The 16,069-nt window shown below is 41.9% G+C and overlaps 1 protein-coding gene across 4 annotated transcripts in view; it reads right to left on the bottom strand.

Annotated features, from left to right (window-relative positions):
- tns1b (tensin 1b) overlaps positions 1-16,069 on the bottom strand; it is a 217,699-nt gene that overhangs the window by 147,953 nt on the left and 53,677 nt on the right. For all 4 annotated transcript variants that reach the window (XM_034134700.1, XM_034134702.1, XM_034134705.1 and 1 more), the window contains exon 2: positions 5,437-5,551. In XM_034134700.1, the coding sequence (XP_033990591.1) occupies positions 5,437-5,551 (115 nt within the window). The remainder of the gene's footprint in view (positions 1-5,436; positions 5,552-16,069) is intronic.

The following is a 16,069-nucleotide window of genomic DNA, read 5'->3' as shown; positions in this document are numbered from 1 at the left end:
ACACAGCATTAGACATATTTGGCTAATTCTTTTTTTTATTGTATTACACACTATTTTTATTGTATTGTAGTCGATTGTTGACATTGTACAGTTCTTTAGACATATTTGCTATATCTTATCCCACTGAAAAGGCACTGCACCGACACCGTTAAAATATTGGCATAGTTCATCCCTGTGCTGCTTGGCTCGAGCTGGATTATTGGTGGTGTGTGGCAGGGTGGCCTGCCGTAGTTCAGGGTCTTGTCTCCAGCTTCCTGGGACAGTGCCATGATCGGGTCCTTCCTGGTCAACAACTCCCGCCATGTATGCGCTACAGTTCTCTGTGCGCAGGAAGTTGTGCAGACCACAGCAAGCCAAAACAATGGCCTCCACTTTGGCAGTGTCTTGAATGTTTATGGTGGTGAGAAAGACCCGAAAACGGTTGGCTAGGATGCCAAAGGCATTTTCTACCACCCTCCGAGCCCGCGACAGCCTGTAGTTGAAGATGCGTTGCTCTACAGCTAGTCTGCGGTTCGGATAGGGCTTCATCAGGTGCAGGGGAAATGCCTCATCTGCCACAATGGAGTAACAAACCGCCTGGCCAGACGTTGTGTTTGTCTGTTTATATCACTCAGTCTGTTCTTCTTCTCTTGGTGTATAAAAGGCAGTCTGTCTTCCGGTTGTTGCCTCTTTTGAATGACGAATACACACTACCGCTGCCTGCTGGTAAGGACAGTTATTGCCACTCGTCGACTGAAGTATTTGCGGTGTGTTCGTAGGCGGGCGGCGTATCGGGCGACGTAGCCGACGCAGCCGACGAAGCTGACGTAAAAGTCGGGACGCCTTCGGTACGCGTTCTTTGGTCTCAGGTGGGTGTGTAGCGGCCTTTAGGTTTGCCTGAATGCCAACCAGTTTTTCCACTCTCACATTTGTGAGCCTGTTGCGAACCTTTGTGTGGTCTCAATAGCCATGTAGTAAGCAGTGTAGTAAATTCCCAGTTAATTCCCGTTTATTCCCGTGGAAAGTTTCCATCTTTGAAAATTCCCAGAATTTTGCAACCCTCACACACACACACACACACACACACACACACACACACACACACACACACACACACACACACACACACACACACACACACACACACACACAGATCTGTGTACAGTGGATCTCTAGGGGACGGTCAAGAACAAAGCAGCTACACCCTTTGCATAAAAGTGGTTCTAATAATTGGAGATTTGTTTGAAGCGGTTTGATTTGTTGCAATGGCTTTGTAGGATACATTTGGAAAAACTTAACTCAGCAGCTGTGAGAATGGAAGAAAATTGTTCATGGGACAAATCCATTCTAAACAATAAAGTGTCCTCCTTTAATAAATAACCTGTTGCAAAATCCTCTTTACCTTTTATGGGCACAGCAGCGCTCCATTGACCTGCCTCTGCAAACAGACCATGCCTTTCATTAACCTGCACTGCAGTGAATGAATATAAAAGTCACTTCCTGCCCTCAGGGACAAGCTCTCCAAAAATACCCTTCCACAGAAAGGCTTTTTTTTATAACTGGAAAACTGTGGTCCTGCCTGCGTCAACATGCTATTGTCAGAGTAACTCACACCTTGTATCCTGGCAACCGGTACACAGAGAGAGGAAGTGCTGGTGTCATTACGAGGCCATGTGACTGGAGACTGTTAGTAAACAAGAGCAGGCTGACGGAGGGAGAGATTCATTCTGAAGAACATCTTTCAGAGTAATAAATCATTGATTCATACATCTATAGAAAATATATTTTAATGTTGATGATCTAGTGTTTCAATGCTTTATCTGTACGTTTATAAAGTGTTTTGCATGTAAAACATCATTTTCCAAGCTGCTAGAGTCAAAATCAAATTAGATAAAACTGTATCTATATATGTTCCAAACTAAGGAAGCCCTGAGATGCAAGTACAGAAGAAAATCTGGTGGTCCTTTTTCTAAGACTGATCTAATGTGGGTTCTCTCCTGTGTTTATGACTTAAAAATTAGGTCAACTTTTTTTTAATAATTTTCTGAGTTCCTTAGAAATATGATCTGTGATGAACTGGTGCTGAAAAACAATTTTGGCAGGTTAGTGAAGACAAGTTTTGCCAGGACCATTAGTAACGTTTTCCATCTGTGAAAACTTGTTGAGTTTGGCAGGTGAATCAACAGCAATTGTCTTATTGTTTGTTGTTGTAATACTCATTTCGGCCACACAAGGTGCTCTTCCCTATGTTTGTTAGGACTAAAAGCATTCTTGTTTCCAGGTGAAAAACTAAAAAGTAACTTGTAACTTGATGAACTGAAATGATCCTGCCAAAACAATATACTTGTTTTTAAGTCATAAGACAGATATAGAAATACTGTTCACTTTGTGTTGTACTCATGAATCTTTCTTAACAACACACACAGACACACACACACACCCTATTTGCGTATACACATTACCCAAATCCAGACATGATAGGGGAGAGAGAAGCAAACTGAGGTAAATCACAATAGAGTGAAATGCAGCCCTGTCATGAGGGTTTATTCCCTCTATAAATCAGTTCTACAAATAATGGTCCCAGGTGCAGTCTTGTATTATTTTATGACTGCCTGCACACACAACTACACATTATTTACCCAGAAGAGTGATAGCAACAGCTTGTGCAATTCATGGAAATTAAACCTTGCTTTCATTCAATGTAATCAAATCCTTTTCTTTCAAATGTTGCTGTTCAGTAACATTGTAAGGGACAGATTTATTTTTCCATTGATTTAAAAGACTGCCATCCATTTATTTTACTTAGAGGCTTAAGGAGAAGTCATATATTCATAATAATAAAGTTACATCATAGGTCACACTAGATACAAACATGCTTAGGCAAAATGCTGTCTGTAGCACTGAGCACGCAAAGCAAAGACGACAACATCAATATTTAATGAGACACAGTTCAACAACAACATCTGGACCAGCAGGTAGATCACAGAGTAACATGCAGGGTAAATGCTGGGGGGGGTTACCGTGCATTTATTTTATTGGCCTTTCTTTCAGCAGCAGATAAAGGAGGAGGCGACACAACAAACTTTTCCTAGACAATCAGAGATCCAAACCACAAGCTGTGCTCGAGGTGAGAGACTCAGGGATGTCAATATGGAGCCATCTGTGTTCAGTGTAATGCATGGGAACACTGCACCTACAATGTGTGTGTAGCATAATGCATGTGCCTAGAGACGGTAACAAAACAGTGTCTGTCATTAAGATATTAACCTGTCATTTATTAAGATGTATTTAGGCATGTAGCCACATGGAGAAATGATCCAGGTAGGAGCCTCAGTAAAACAACACTTCTGACTACATACTGTATAGTTCGATAAAGTGACATAATGCTAATAGATAGTTCATCTTAAACACACTAGTCCTTTAACCTGTTAATCATTGAGGAATCATACATTTACCTTTTTTGGCATTCTGCATGTACTATATATTGCATACATTTTACATTTGTACCACCTTTTCTGAAAGCATACAGCAACTGCAGCTTTATTGTTGATTTTACTCTAAAATGGACCATAATTCACAAAATGAACATCATGCTGTAAGAAGACTTGAAACTACAGATTGAGATCATTTACCTTTCAGGAAAATGTTAAATAAGGTAATAAATTAAGTCAGAAATTGGGGCCTTTTTTTTATAAACTTCTATGCAATCTGACTGCTATTTGCAACCACAGGAGTTGCCCATGCTGGGTACTAGAGAGGTCTCAGGTTCAAGGCACTGAGTTAGCTTTGGCTTCACTTTCAGACTGGAGGTCACCACTCGGGTTGTACTGAAGAACTTTTAGGAGTAAATGTGTGACAGTGTTATGTGGAGCAGGGTGTACCTGCAAGGGACTAACCCTGGATAAATAATGGTATCAAAACAAAACAAAGTTAGGTATATTTACCGTATAGTAAGGACAGATGGAACCATACTTAATAATGTGCTAAATGATTTGATTAAGAGCTGTCACTTTACAAGCATGACAATTCTGTCAAACGGCCTTTAGAATCCAAAAGGAGGCCAGTGTGCAGAGAACGCTGTTGTTTTTCTAAGCTGTGCCCTTCGAACATCGACCCGTCCTGTGTCAGGTTTGGGAGGCTGAAAGCTGAATATTCCCCCCCGCTGTGCCAAACCAAACATCCAGCTGTTTCCGCATGGTTTCACTTGACGTTATCTGTCTGAAAACAGACATTTCCACTATAACATGATGTGATGTGGTGAGCAGACCGGGATCAGATATTCTACGATTTTTGTTTCAAGCTCCAGATGGGGAAGATTTACTGGTTGAGAAAATGGTGACCTCATAAAAGTCTATTTTTGAATCCCATTGAATTTCCTCCAATTGTTAGTTGTTTCACAGTATAACTCAAACTTAACCAACTGGCACCTGCATTAAGAAAAAAAAACAATAAAAGCACAAAATGACTGCTAGATACTGGGTCCCTTATGGAGTCATATTATTCAAGATGATTGGAACAACCAAACCCTGCTAATCACTCATCAACACCAGTCAGCCACCTTGCCTTTTTTCAGTAAACACCATTAAGGATATTGAGAAGCTGTTAACCTTTGAGCCTCTGTGAGGCTTCTTTCCCTGCTCTGTCACTTGACTGACAATACTCTGACACAAAGACGACCCCAGGTAACCTCAGATGACCCCTCATTTAGACCACTGATAGATGTTGTAACAGATATTGCTTCCATTGTCCCAGCAAGTTGGTGCAGTTAGTGAAGATTCTCTTTAGTGGGAATTAGCTCAAGGGTGGGGACATTTGGGTAATCAAAGATCTGAGTTTAGGCTACCAGTTTGCTTCTGACTGCACATTTTGATGCTTGTTTCAATTTTAAGTTTTGATCTATAACAAATGACATTTAAACTTTCCTTCAGATGGGAGTTGGACGACATTGTACATCAGGCCTCAAAAAACTGTACAGTAAAGCCATCATTGGAGTGGTCTTTCCATTTGATATTTGATATTAAACCAATATTAAACAGAAAAGAAACTAATGTTGATATTATGGCACAAGATTTCGAGATAACGAACAAGTAGTCCTACAGGAAGGGTATAGCGAGAGGGGGGTTCTCCAACACTTAACCAATACAGATGGTGTCATACTCTTAGAATGATTACAATTATATTATGGGTTTGCCTTATTTACTTGGAGATCCATAGGCCACTATACCCCAGCTTCCAGGCAAAGTAAAGTAAAGACCTTGTGTTGAAAACAATGTTGTTACACCTGTAACCACAGCAACTGTGATGTCACAGTGTCCTGGAGTACACCTCAACACCAGTGCAGTATGATAAGTGAAACAGCTAGAGGTCAGTCATTTAAACATTTTCCAACAATGTGTTGGACCACCAAAAAACAGTGTCTACATTAGGTGCAAGAGATCTCCAGGACAGGGGACTGACCTCGGCAGATGAGTCCGTCCTGGCTGATGGTCTGTTTGCACACACTGCACTGCTTGGCCTTCTTGAACGTCTTCACCCTGAACGTATGGGAATGAAGAGCGTCCAACTCCTCCGGCTGCAGATCAGAAGACAACAAAGACAGAAGAGGTGGAATGTTAGAAAGTTGTGACCTGATGGGACTTCAATGAGTCCAGGTGGGATCAGTCGTTATGGGTTGTTTTTGTTGATTTTTCTTTTAAGTGAAGGTGTTCGTCAAAAACAATTATTAGTTCCTTTGCTATATGGGAAATTAACACCTGGCCACACATCTGCTAAAGCCAACATTGTAGGTGTCCTTAGGTGATTTGGATCACCTCCACATTTGAATAGGTTCTTCCTTGGCCCATGCCAAGTTTCATGAAAAAGAGAACACAGACTAATCTCTGGTATTTCCCTTCTTTCTTTCCCCCTCGTCCTCCCCCCTTCCCTTCTTTTGTCTTGTCATCTCATTTCCCTCCTCGCAGGTGTGTTATGCAACTCTTCAGAGAAACTCCCTGACAGTGCTCCCCACCCCAGTTAAACATCCCTCTATGTCTGTCTGCAGCCTGTTGTTTTTCCTATACTGTATACCCATCCTACATGCCCTAAAACATATGTTCTATTCAAGTAGATGTGTTTAAGTCAGAATGTGCCAGTTTAGCGTCCAGCTATGAGGCTTCCATTAAGTCTTTATGCCTGCTGGACAGGGCTAAAAGGGGCCATGTGGTTGGCATATTGGGGGACTGCTCGCAAGTCTTTCCATATGGGGAGATCATAGAATATCAAATTACACCAAGGAAAATATAGCAGCTCCATTTCTGTAGAAATACCCAGACTAACAACCATAACTTATAACCACTAATGACACCTTTTTAACTCTTCTCATCAATTCTAAAAGGCAACGTGTTGGAAAAGCGGCCTGGAGTGTGCAATCACCGTACAGACATAACACTTGAATGATTAAGCAAACTGAGTATCTGTTGGACTTTCCTCACTCTTTAATTCACGGACTGTCCTCTCCTCTGTTATTAGCAGACGGAACTGACTTAGCAGAAGGAAAGTCTCTTATCTGTTTAACATGACGTCTTATTTCCAGGCAGAGCAGGATACAGTTAATACATAGCCTTCATACAGAGACCTTCATATGGATCCAGATGGGGAAGAAACAGTCTCAATAGACATAATATTTGTCATTAGACTGTATATAAGCATGAAAGTATACCGGCCGTTGGGAGTACTACTCAGCCTGTGAAAGTAGTTGTATTATTGCTTATCTGACTAAGCTTATTCAAGTATAAGAGCAGCAGGAGGATGGTTTGGACTGCTACTTGGCCCTGCCGTGGTGCCCTTGAGCAAAGCACGGAACATTGACCTAATAATGACACTACACGCAAAGTGAATTGATCGCCCAAGTCACCAGCTACGGAGCATGGAAGCCATCAGAGAGTGGTGGGAAATTAAACTAAAAAAGCCAACCCAACCTCACTGGAACTAGACGATAGGTCAGCAACAATAATGAACTTTCAGCAAAAAGATGTGTAACAGAAATGGCAGTATGTTTTGGTAAACACAAGCTTCTCTTAAATCTTTAACAAGCATTGAGATCCTGCAAATAGGATGGTGCTCTGAAACGACTTAAAACTGGTTTTCCACAATTCATGAACTACTTTGGAGGTTTAGAAACACAGGCAGACTGAAAGTACCTCAATGTTTATGAAGACCCATGTGACAGTCCACTGTTTGTGTTTCAGAAACACATGGCAACAGCAGGACAGCGGGCCCTTCATTCTGTCTGCCGGCTACGCCTAACCACTACATAACGTGATTAGCTTAATCTAGTTAGGCTGAAATAATGACCATGGCTGTGCAGGACGCGCCATGTTGGCAAGGGGGTTTTCTGGGGAGAGCTGGAGGTTTCTGCCTGGCATCCATGTTATCCAAGACGCCATCATGCCAAGGCTCTGACTGGCACCTGCTGGGTTGGGGATCTACTGTAGATATGGATTTCAGGGGATTGGGAACGGGGGATAAGTGGGTTTAATGGTACTCTACAGTAATTTTAGATGAGTTTGTGTCTGTCAGTCAGACTTTCTAGGGTTTAGGGTGGGCTTCAAACAGTTCTCCATTCTGTCAAAGTGAAATCTCTTTGTGTAAATTGATGCCTGTGGACTGAGATGGCACTCAAGCGGTGTTTTGACCAAAAAACAATCCTCTGGTTTCACTTCTCTACTGTTCAGGAATCACCTGTCATGGATATGACTCATCCCATCTCTTTTAACGCTAAGTGTGAACTCCTTAACCACTTCACCCAAAACAGTCATTAAATTAACAGGAATGGGAGTTTTGGTCTGGAATGAAGTCATCTGTTTTGAATGCACTTACCACTTGGGAAAGGACATGAACTAACAGTACGCTTTTGTGGTTATACCATTGTTGATTTTGAAAATACAACCCAAGGAGGGATGCCAACTGTATGGATGAAATAATAAATATACAGGAAATGATTTTCAAACAGCATGTGATGAAATATCAATTAAATGTAAAAGTCTTGAAATGTCATGATATGTTATTCTATGTTCTACTGTCAAACAGAATATTTACAGGAATTCTCCAAAAGATAAATGATTATAAAGGTCCTTATGGTGACTATGTTTAAAAGCTCACCGTAAGCAGTGGTTGAATGTTTCAAGTTTCAAGGTTTCAAGACTGTTATTGTCATGTGTGCATAGCTACGGTGTAGATATGACAATCTTAGGTCACAGGCTAAGATTTTCATTGTCAAAGGTCCTTTTGGGATCAAAATAGTCATTATGGTCTTTTATTCTTCGATAGCAAACTATGTTTAAAAGCTCACTGTAAGCAGTGGTTGAATGTAACTACCTAAGAAAAGTTAAGGTACTTTACTACAGTCCAAAATGTGCTCCATTGCAAACAACTAAAACAGTAAAACCTTGCAAAAGCCACAGGGGATATTTTTTTAAACCTCTGTCTGAAACAATAGCCCGGTCTGCTCTTATTGGTTAGCTGGCCGTCTTTGTTATGATTGGTCAACCTCTTATGGCGCATTTCCACTACAGTGCGGAGCGCGGTTTAAGCGTGCCGTACCCGGCCCGTTTTTGGTTGCGTTTCCACTAGGCGTAGATCTGGCTAGCGAGTACTTTTTCACAGTTTTCTGGCTCTCCAAAATCGAGGTTCTTTCCGGGCCAACAACCGGGCTGAGTATGCTAAACTAGTGAGAGAATCGCTGCCAACTACAACAAAATGAACATATTTTACCGTGATTTAATTATAATACACGTTCCTCTGGAGGAACTTTGGGATTTTAGCCTTTGCAGACCATTTAAATGCACAAAAAACGATTAATTGTTATACCTGCATGTACATACTTTTACCTAAGTAACTTTCTTAATACAGGACTTTAACTTTGTCCGGTATTATGTTTACTTAAGTGAAGGTGAATACTTCTTCCACCAATGGTTGTAAGAAACACTACTGTACATAATATGTACTGTATGCCAGAAATACAAAAAGGGACCTATTCAACAGATAGTAGAAGCCAGCATTTTTACGTATTCCATGTCTGTATGGGGCTTAAAACTTAACCTATAGGCTCTCTCTCTCACACACACACACACACACACACACACACACACACACACACACACACACACACACACACACACACACACACACACACACACACACACACACACACACCACACACACACACACACACACACACACACACACACACACACACACACACACACACACACACACACACACACACACACACACACACACACACACACACACACAGGCAGAATGTCTCAATCTAGGAGTCTATTCAGCGGCTCTCTGGCCACTCCTGAGCCTTCTCTCACTCTCCCAGCACCGACCCATTCACACACCAGAGCTTATCCAGTAGGAAGGACACTGGGTGGGGGGGCGTGGTGGGGGGCATGCACTGGTATGCCACTTTACTTGTTTGCCCATTTGTCATTCTTGTATTTCTGGAGGTAGAATGGGTGAAACGAGGTTCGAGGGGTATATTGTGCATGGTGCACTCAAGTAGAAATTCCGTCCACTTTAACGGTTTAATTCCCAATATCACTGAAGTGGTTAGTGGTCCAACATATCCTTTCTTACAAAGCCAAACAAAAGAAAAATCTCTTCAGCAGGCCGGTCTCTTTTATTCCATTTGCCCTCACCAGAAATCCAGGCTCCACTCATTTAACCTCACAATACTATGTAAATACTGCGCAGAGCAATATAGCGGACGCTCCCCTTTGTGAGCCCTTAATTGTTTCCCATCATTAGCAATGCACCCGGCGCTCTGTTTGTTTATTGTTTGGGGGGCTGCTGGTGTATATGGTGAGTCGCTTGGGCAGATATGGGTGACGTATGGGGGTGGGGAACTCACAATTAAAGAGTTAAAGGCAACCCTAGCAAAGAATTCAGAGTCGTGGCCCTGACTGATTATTTTCTGTCTCCACATTTGCGTCACTCTCTCAAATGGGCTACAAAGAAAGGAAATGGTTTCAGACAGGCAACCAGGACCCCCGAAAGCTAGGGTCAGGGTGTACACATACCCCCCTCAGCTCAGCCACTGCAGCTCCTGGGAACAGACTCCTGTTCCCTTAGAGACACACACATAATCTCCTGCCTCACACTCATTAGCACGCACGGACAAAACAGGCACTCCCGTGCATTAAAATGTGAAACACACACACACAAATGAATGCACTTTCACATCAGTACACACACACATGCATATGCACATACTAGGGATGCCAGCGATTATTCGATTATTCGAATATTCGTTACAGTCTCCATAATCGAAGATTATTTTTAAAATTCGATTTTATTTATATATTTTTTTATTAATATTTATGTTTTTCTTTTTTTTCCTGGTTTGGTTTCAACCAAAATATAGACTAATGCTAATAATAGTAATAGTATTAATAATTGTAAATGACCATTGATCACACCACCAGTTTGTTTACTGTAAACTTGGAGGAAGCCAGCAGCGCAGAGTGCACACACCGACCCCGCCCCCCCCCCCCCCCCCCCCCCCCCCTCTCCGTCACACGTGCGATTGATTTATTGGCGACAGAACAGTGAGAACACAACTAAAGATGAACAGAGCGGCACGTCCACAGAAGAGTTCCTCGTGGAACTACTTCGAACTGACAAGTGCAAATGAAGTCAAATGCAAGCTCTGCGAAAATACTTTTTTTTTTTCTCTCCCGCGGGGGCGGGGGGGGGGGGTGTCGATTAATCGATTAATATTCGCCAGGGCTGTCCGATTTTCGATTTTGATCATGGTCAGTTTATACACAGCAATCTTTCAAATACCCCACACTCTTTTTCACACTGCTAATAGGCATTAAAGAAGGGACAGTCTTACAAACCAGCATCTTTTAAAATGCATTATTATGGACACAGTGGAGTGTTTTGGGGTTGGACCTGTCTACAGCTGGCTGCAGGCTTTCTTCTAATTATCATGAGGTATTTTTGCCCCGTCATTTTTAATCTCACAGGAATTCTAGGAACCTTCAAGGGAGGTGCTGTAATGCCCTTCCTTAGCTTTAGCCATGACCTCTACTCTTTATTTTACACTCATGTTTTTTGACAAAAAGCCCCCCTAAGCAATCCTACTCCCAACTTAAAGGTTCCCATAGCATTAATATAAATGACTCACGCGGTGCTACCTTGAATTATTGGAGAAACATTGTATTTGTCACATGACTCCACGGTAAAAAAAAAGAGTACAAAAATGGAGAAAAGTCAGGATGAATTGACATCAGGGCCCTCTATAGGCCCTCTCTGACCCTTAAATACAGACTTTATGACAAGTTCCGCCCGCTGTGAAGTGTATGCATGTGTTATAACAACGAGTCAAGCTAGGCAGAAGTAGCTCATTCGCATAAGTTCGTTCCTGATGGCTCACGTCAGTGATAGTGATGACATCGTTGCGAAATTATTAACCGAGTCATTTTCAAGATTGAGTTACAATGATAAACTGGAGTGGCAAAGGATCAGCTGCATGACCCGCCATCAAGTGCTTCATCCAAAAGGACAGGAGGATGGACTTTGTGTTTAAGTGATTTGATCATCAAAGGTAGGCCTAAGTCATTTTCAATGTGGGCCGCCGTGCCGACTTCATTCATGTTTAATTGTTACTTGGCTGTGGGTGCCCTGTCATGATAGGTGTTTATATAAATGGTGTTGTTTTGTGTGGTAGAGGGTCGCTGTCACTGATGCGTTTTGCACCCCGGGCCGTTGTTTTGATATTCCGCTGAAGTATACACTGTGACGTAATAACTCTTCTTTTATTTTTTTTCGAGGGAAGGGGGGGGCCAGAGGGCCTAGGTTTAAAAGTCACGGCTCGCCACTGGCAAAACCAAGTCACTACATATACAAACTCTCACAAAACGTCGACAGTGTATTCCAAGTCTGGCTTATCAGTTACATGATCATTACTTCAGAAAACAAATTTGACCAAAACAAATGTGTCGAGCGCTAGCGTATAGAAGTGTTACACAGTGATTTCACTATGTTATGGAAGTAAACAAAAGAGTCCAATGGATGCGTTTCAGACAGGGGGGGGGGAAAGAAACTCCCTCTGGATGGAACACAGTGATTTTAGCCTTTAAGACCATTTACATGCACAAAAACCTATAGATTTCACTACAGGAAAGGTAAAAACCCCAAAACAAACTGTTTGTAAGTCACTGTGGGGCAGGGGTAGCCAACACGGTGCCCGCGGGCACTTAGTCGCCCGCAGGGGCAACGTGAGTCGCCCGCAGGGGCAACGTGAGTCGCCCGCAGGGGCAACGTGAGTCGCCCGCGGGGCATGTTCTAAAAATAGCTCGCCAAGCAAATCCAAAATGTATAAAATACACAAAACAAAAAAGGAAATGTAATTAAAAGAATCTACCCTATGCATAAACGAAACCTAAATCATAGCGAACTCTATCTACTTACTACAACTCTATATCTATCTAACACCCCTCCTCCCCCCACCCCCACAATGAATATCGACCAATCACGTTCTTGCTTGATTTGCGGGACCAGCGTTGCAGTCTGGAAGAAAAGCAATGTGGAGCGGCAGCTCACCGCTTCATAAGGAGTTTGACCTTTCCTTCTGGCAGAATCTACACAACACATCAGCCCCATTGAACAGCCTATCATGCCAGCCTATACAACACATGAGGGCCAGAGTTTTACTGTGTGTGTTGCAACTTGCATATTTATTGCACTTGACGCACACACACGCATGGCGTAATTTCCACCTGGGACAGGGGGGAAATGTCCCCCGCTCTTTTGGAAATCCCGTTTGTGTCCCCCCACTTTACAAATATGTTTATTATTATTTTTTAACGCAAGCCGTCATCGCCACGGAGGAGCACACAGCCTCTGTGAGCGAGCGAGACGGAGAGAGAGAGAGAGAGAGAGAAAGAGAGAGAGAGAGAGAGAAAGAGAGAGAGAGAGAGCTAGGGAGGGAGGGAGGGAGAGAGAGAGAGAGAGAGGGGGAGAGAGAGCGAGCGAGAGAGCTAGGGAGGGAGGGAGAGAGAGAGAGAGGGGGAGAGAGAGAGAGAGAGCGAGAGAGCTAGGGAGAGCACACCTTTATCTATTTAATATAGATAAAGTAAGAAATCATTCCAATGTGTATAGGACAGTAAAAAAAACAAAAAACAGTTTAAAAGGGGAGTGATTAGTAAAATAAGCATAAATAAAAAGAAAGAATGCTAACTAGGTAACATAAGATAAGAATAAACCAGTTTAAATGATTTGTTATTGGTTGTGATCATATTCTAAAGATGTTTGGATTATTGAAAAGTACACAGCTCTCTTTCATCTGAGTGTTGAGAGCTGTATCCATCAATTCATGTTGTGCTCAAAGTGCTCCAGATTGATGCATTTCACTTAATTTAAAAATAATCTTCCCAGGGGTGCATGCCCCCGGACCCCCCTAGAGGAGGTGAGGACCCCCCTAGAGGAGGTGAGGACCCCCCTAGAGGAGGTGAGGCCCGTCCACCCCCAAATAAAGCAGGTTAAAATAATTAAATTGCATACATGTTCTTTTAGTAAACACTGAAAACGGGTCCCACAGACCCAAACAGCACACAAAGGTTAAAGGTCAGCATATCATAATGTTAAAATGTGCTAAATATATACACTGCAAAAAACAAAAAAAAGAGGAGTAAAAGTAGCCCCCGATTTTTTGAAAGTAGCCCTCACCCTAAAAAAGGTTGGTCAATCTAAAAATGAGTATATTTATATTTATTTAATGGTGACTGTAATTGTATTTGCATGTCAGCTGGAAGTGAATCAGGTGTAATATAATTGTAAGTAAAGCAGCAAATCAGGGATACATCCAGTTCCTTTAGATTTAGGAACGCTTAACCTAAATGTCAGGATACCGTGGCAAAAATAAGACCTGCAGGAACCAGACAGAAAGATGAGCACCTGCACAGGGTGTTATTTTTATAACAGATATATAGCATTTTAGAATCTAACTGTTCACACTGAGCAGCTTCAGGGTGGTACATTGTGTTACATCATGGAGATAAACTCTTCCAGACATTCCAGCTCCATAAGGTAGCCAACAGGCTGTTTTCCGCCTTTAGTTCAGAACTCTAAACTATTACCTCATTCGCAGCGAGTGTGACTCATGCTGAGACTTGTGTACATAGACACTGTGATTTTACCTCTGATAACACTGGCACTTGATGCATTACCTCATGTATACATCGAACCATGTTTACATTGTGCTCAGTGCACATGCAGACATGCAGGAAAGAGTGGAAAGTACAGACAACAGTAACAAAGTATATCACATATACTGTAATGCCTTTCTGCTCAAATACACTCAAGGAACCTGAATCCGAATGAGGAGATTTACCTTTCAGGAAACACAAGGCAAACAACAAGCAGTGTATGGTCAATTAGAGTATAGTGTGTTTAATGCATGTGGAAAACTTTATCAAATCTGTACCTGTTGACCCTCAGAGGCTTGTCTGACTTGTCCTTTGAATTTTCTGTGCAATTTAGCTTAACATTTCTGAAATCTGTCTGTTCATCTGGACACTTCATTTCTTATTAAGCACAAATCAATTCCTATTTTATTGAACCATTGACAGAGTCGGTGTTAAATCTATGAAAGATCTGTAAAATAACGCCAACATCCTGCTAATGTTACAAAAAGCTATGAGTCCACAGACATGCAGTTCTGTTAAGCATTCCTCTTAGCTAAATGCTAACAGGCTAACAGTTGCAATGCTAACATTCAGATGTTTAGTAGATATAATGTTTGATCATGATCTCCATCCAGTTGTGTATACGTTTGCTAACATTTGCCAATTAGAACTAAACACAAAGAAGACTTGAGGCCTATCAGACTACAATTTCTTAAACCTGATGTTTCACTCCAAGTTTTGTTTTACAATTCAATCGTTCCTACCGATGTCCAGACAATTCACTCTGAATTGAGAAGCTAACGTAATGGTGACACAAGAGGATTGGTCTGGGGATTCCATTAAGGTATATCATCTGGGAACCATGAACGTCTGGGCCAACCCTCCCAGTAGATGTTGAGATAATACACTGAATAAGTGGAACAATTGACTAAACAGTAGTGCTAGATGTCCCATAAGTGGTAGTTAGTAACGTTCATCCTCTAGGCACCATGAATATCTGTACCAAATATCATGGAACTACTTAATATAGTTTTTGAGATATTTTAGTCCAGACAAAAGTGTTAAACCAACCAACAACTTACAAATCTTGTTCTAAATTGAGTGATTTATTTGATCACTGAATATTTCCCCTCCAATGGCTTAGTTTGTATATCCTTCCAATGCAATGACCCTAATGCACTGTCATCGTGATCCTGATCAAAAGCTAATATGTTGGGTGTATATTTGAATTAGAAAACACCAGCACTGCTTAAGGGTTGAACATTGTGTAAGATTGTGATTTCCTACAATTTGAGCTGAACTGTGAGTCAGAAAGAGACAGACAGGCCTCAACACTGCCAGACAGCTGGACAGACAGACTGGCAGGCTAACAGAAAGACAGCACAATCACTAATAATAGACGAGACAGACAAGCACGAGCTTTCTGTGTTGCAGTGATTTCCTACAGTCTGAAAGAAGTCAATGGAAAGCATTTACACATACACACAGGGCGGCACTACATCACGGCCCCCACCAATCAGAGGCTATTGTTCGCCCGGTGGAGCCAGAAGACTCTGCGAGACCTCTCCAGTCAACTGGGTTAATCGCTGCCGTCTCTCATATGGGACACCATATGCATGGGTGGACATTTTAACAGGACGCACTGGGGTGACCCACACATGTCTCCATCTGTGACTGTGTGTTTATGTTCGACACTCACTGAGCTTTCAATGTCAAGAGTTCTCGTAAGAAGTGTAAAACATCCTTTATGTCATGATTCGATTTAAATTGATTCTCATTTCTATAGAATTTTGGATAAGAGCTTGATTCTGTATGCTAATTTAAGGATGTACTCCAGTCAACTGTTTGCTAATTAAGGTGAAGTGGCTTGAAAGCACATTGTGGGTATTTTTATATTTTAAAAACGTGGA

Source organism: Trematomus bernacchii, unplaced genomic scaffold (assembly GCF_902827165.1).
Source record: "Trematomus bernacchii unplaced genomic scaffold, fTreBer1.1, whole genome shotgun sequence".
In the NCBI taxonomy this organism is placed as follows: Eukaryota; Metazoa; Chordata; class Actinopteri; order Perciformes; family Nototheniidae; genus Trematomus; species Trematomus bernacchii.
This window is presented reverse-complemented; position numbering and strand designations above follow the sequence as displayed.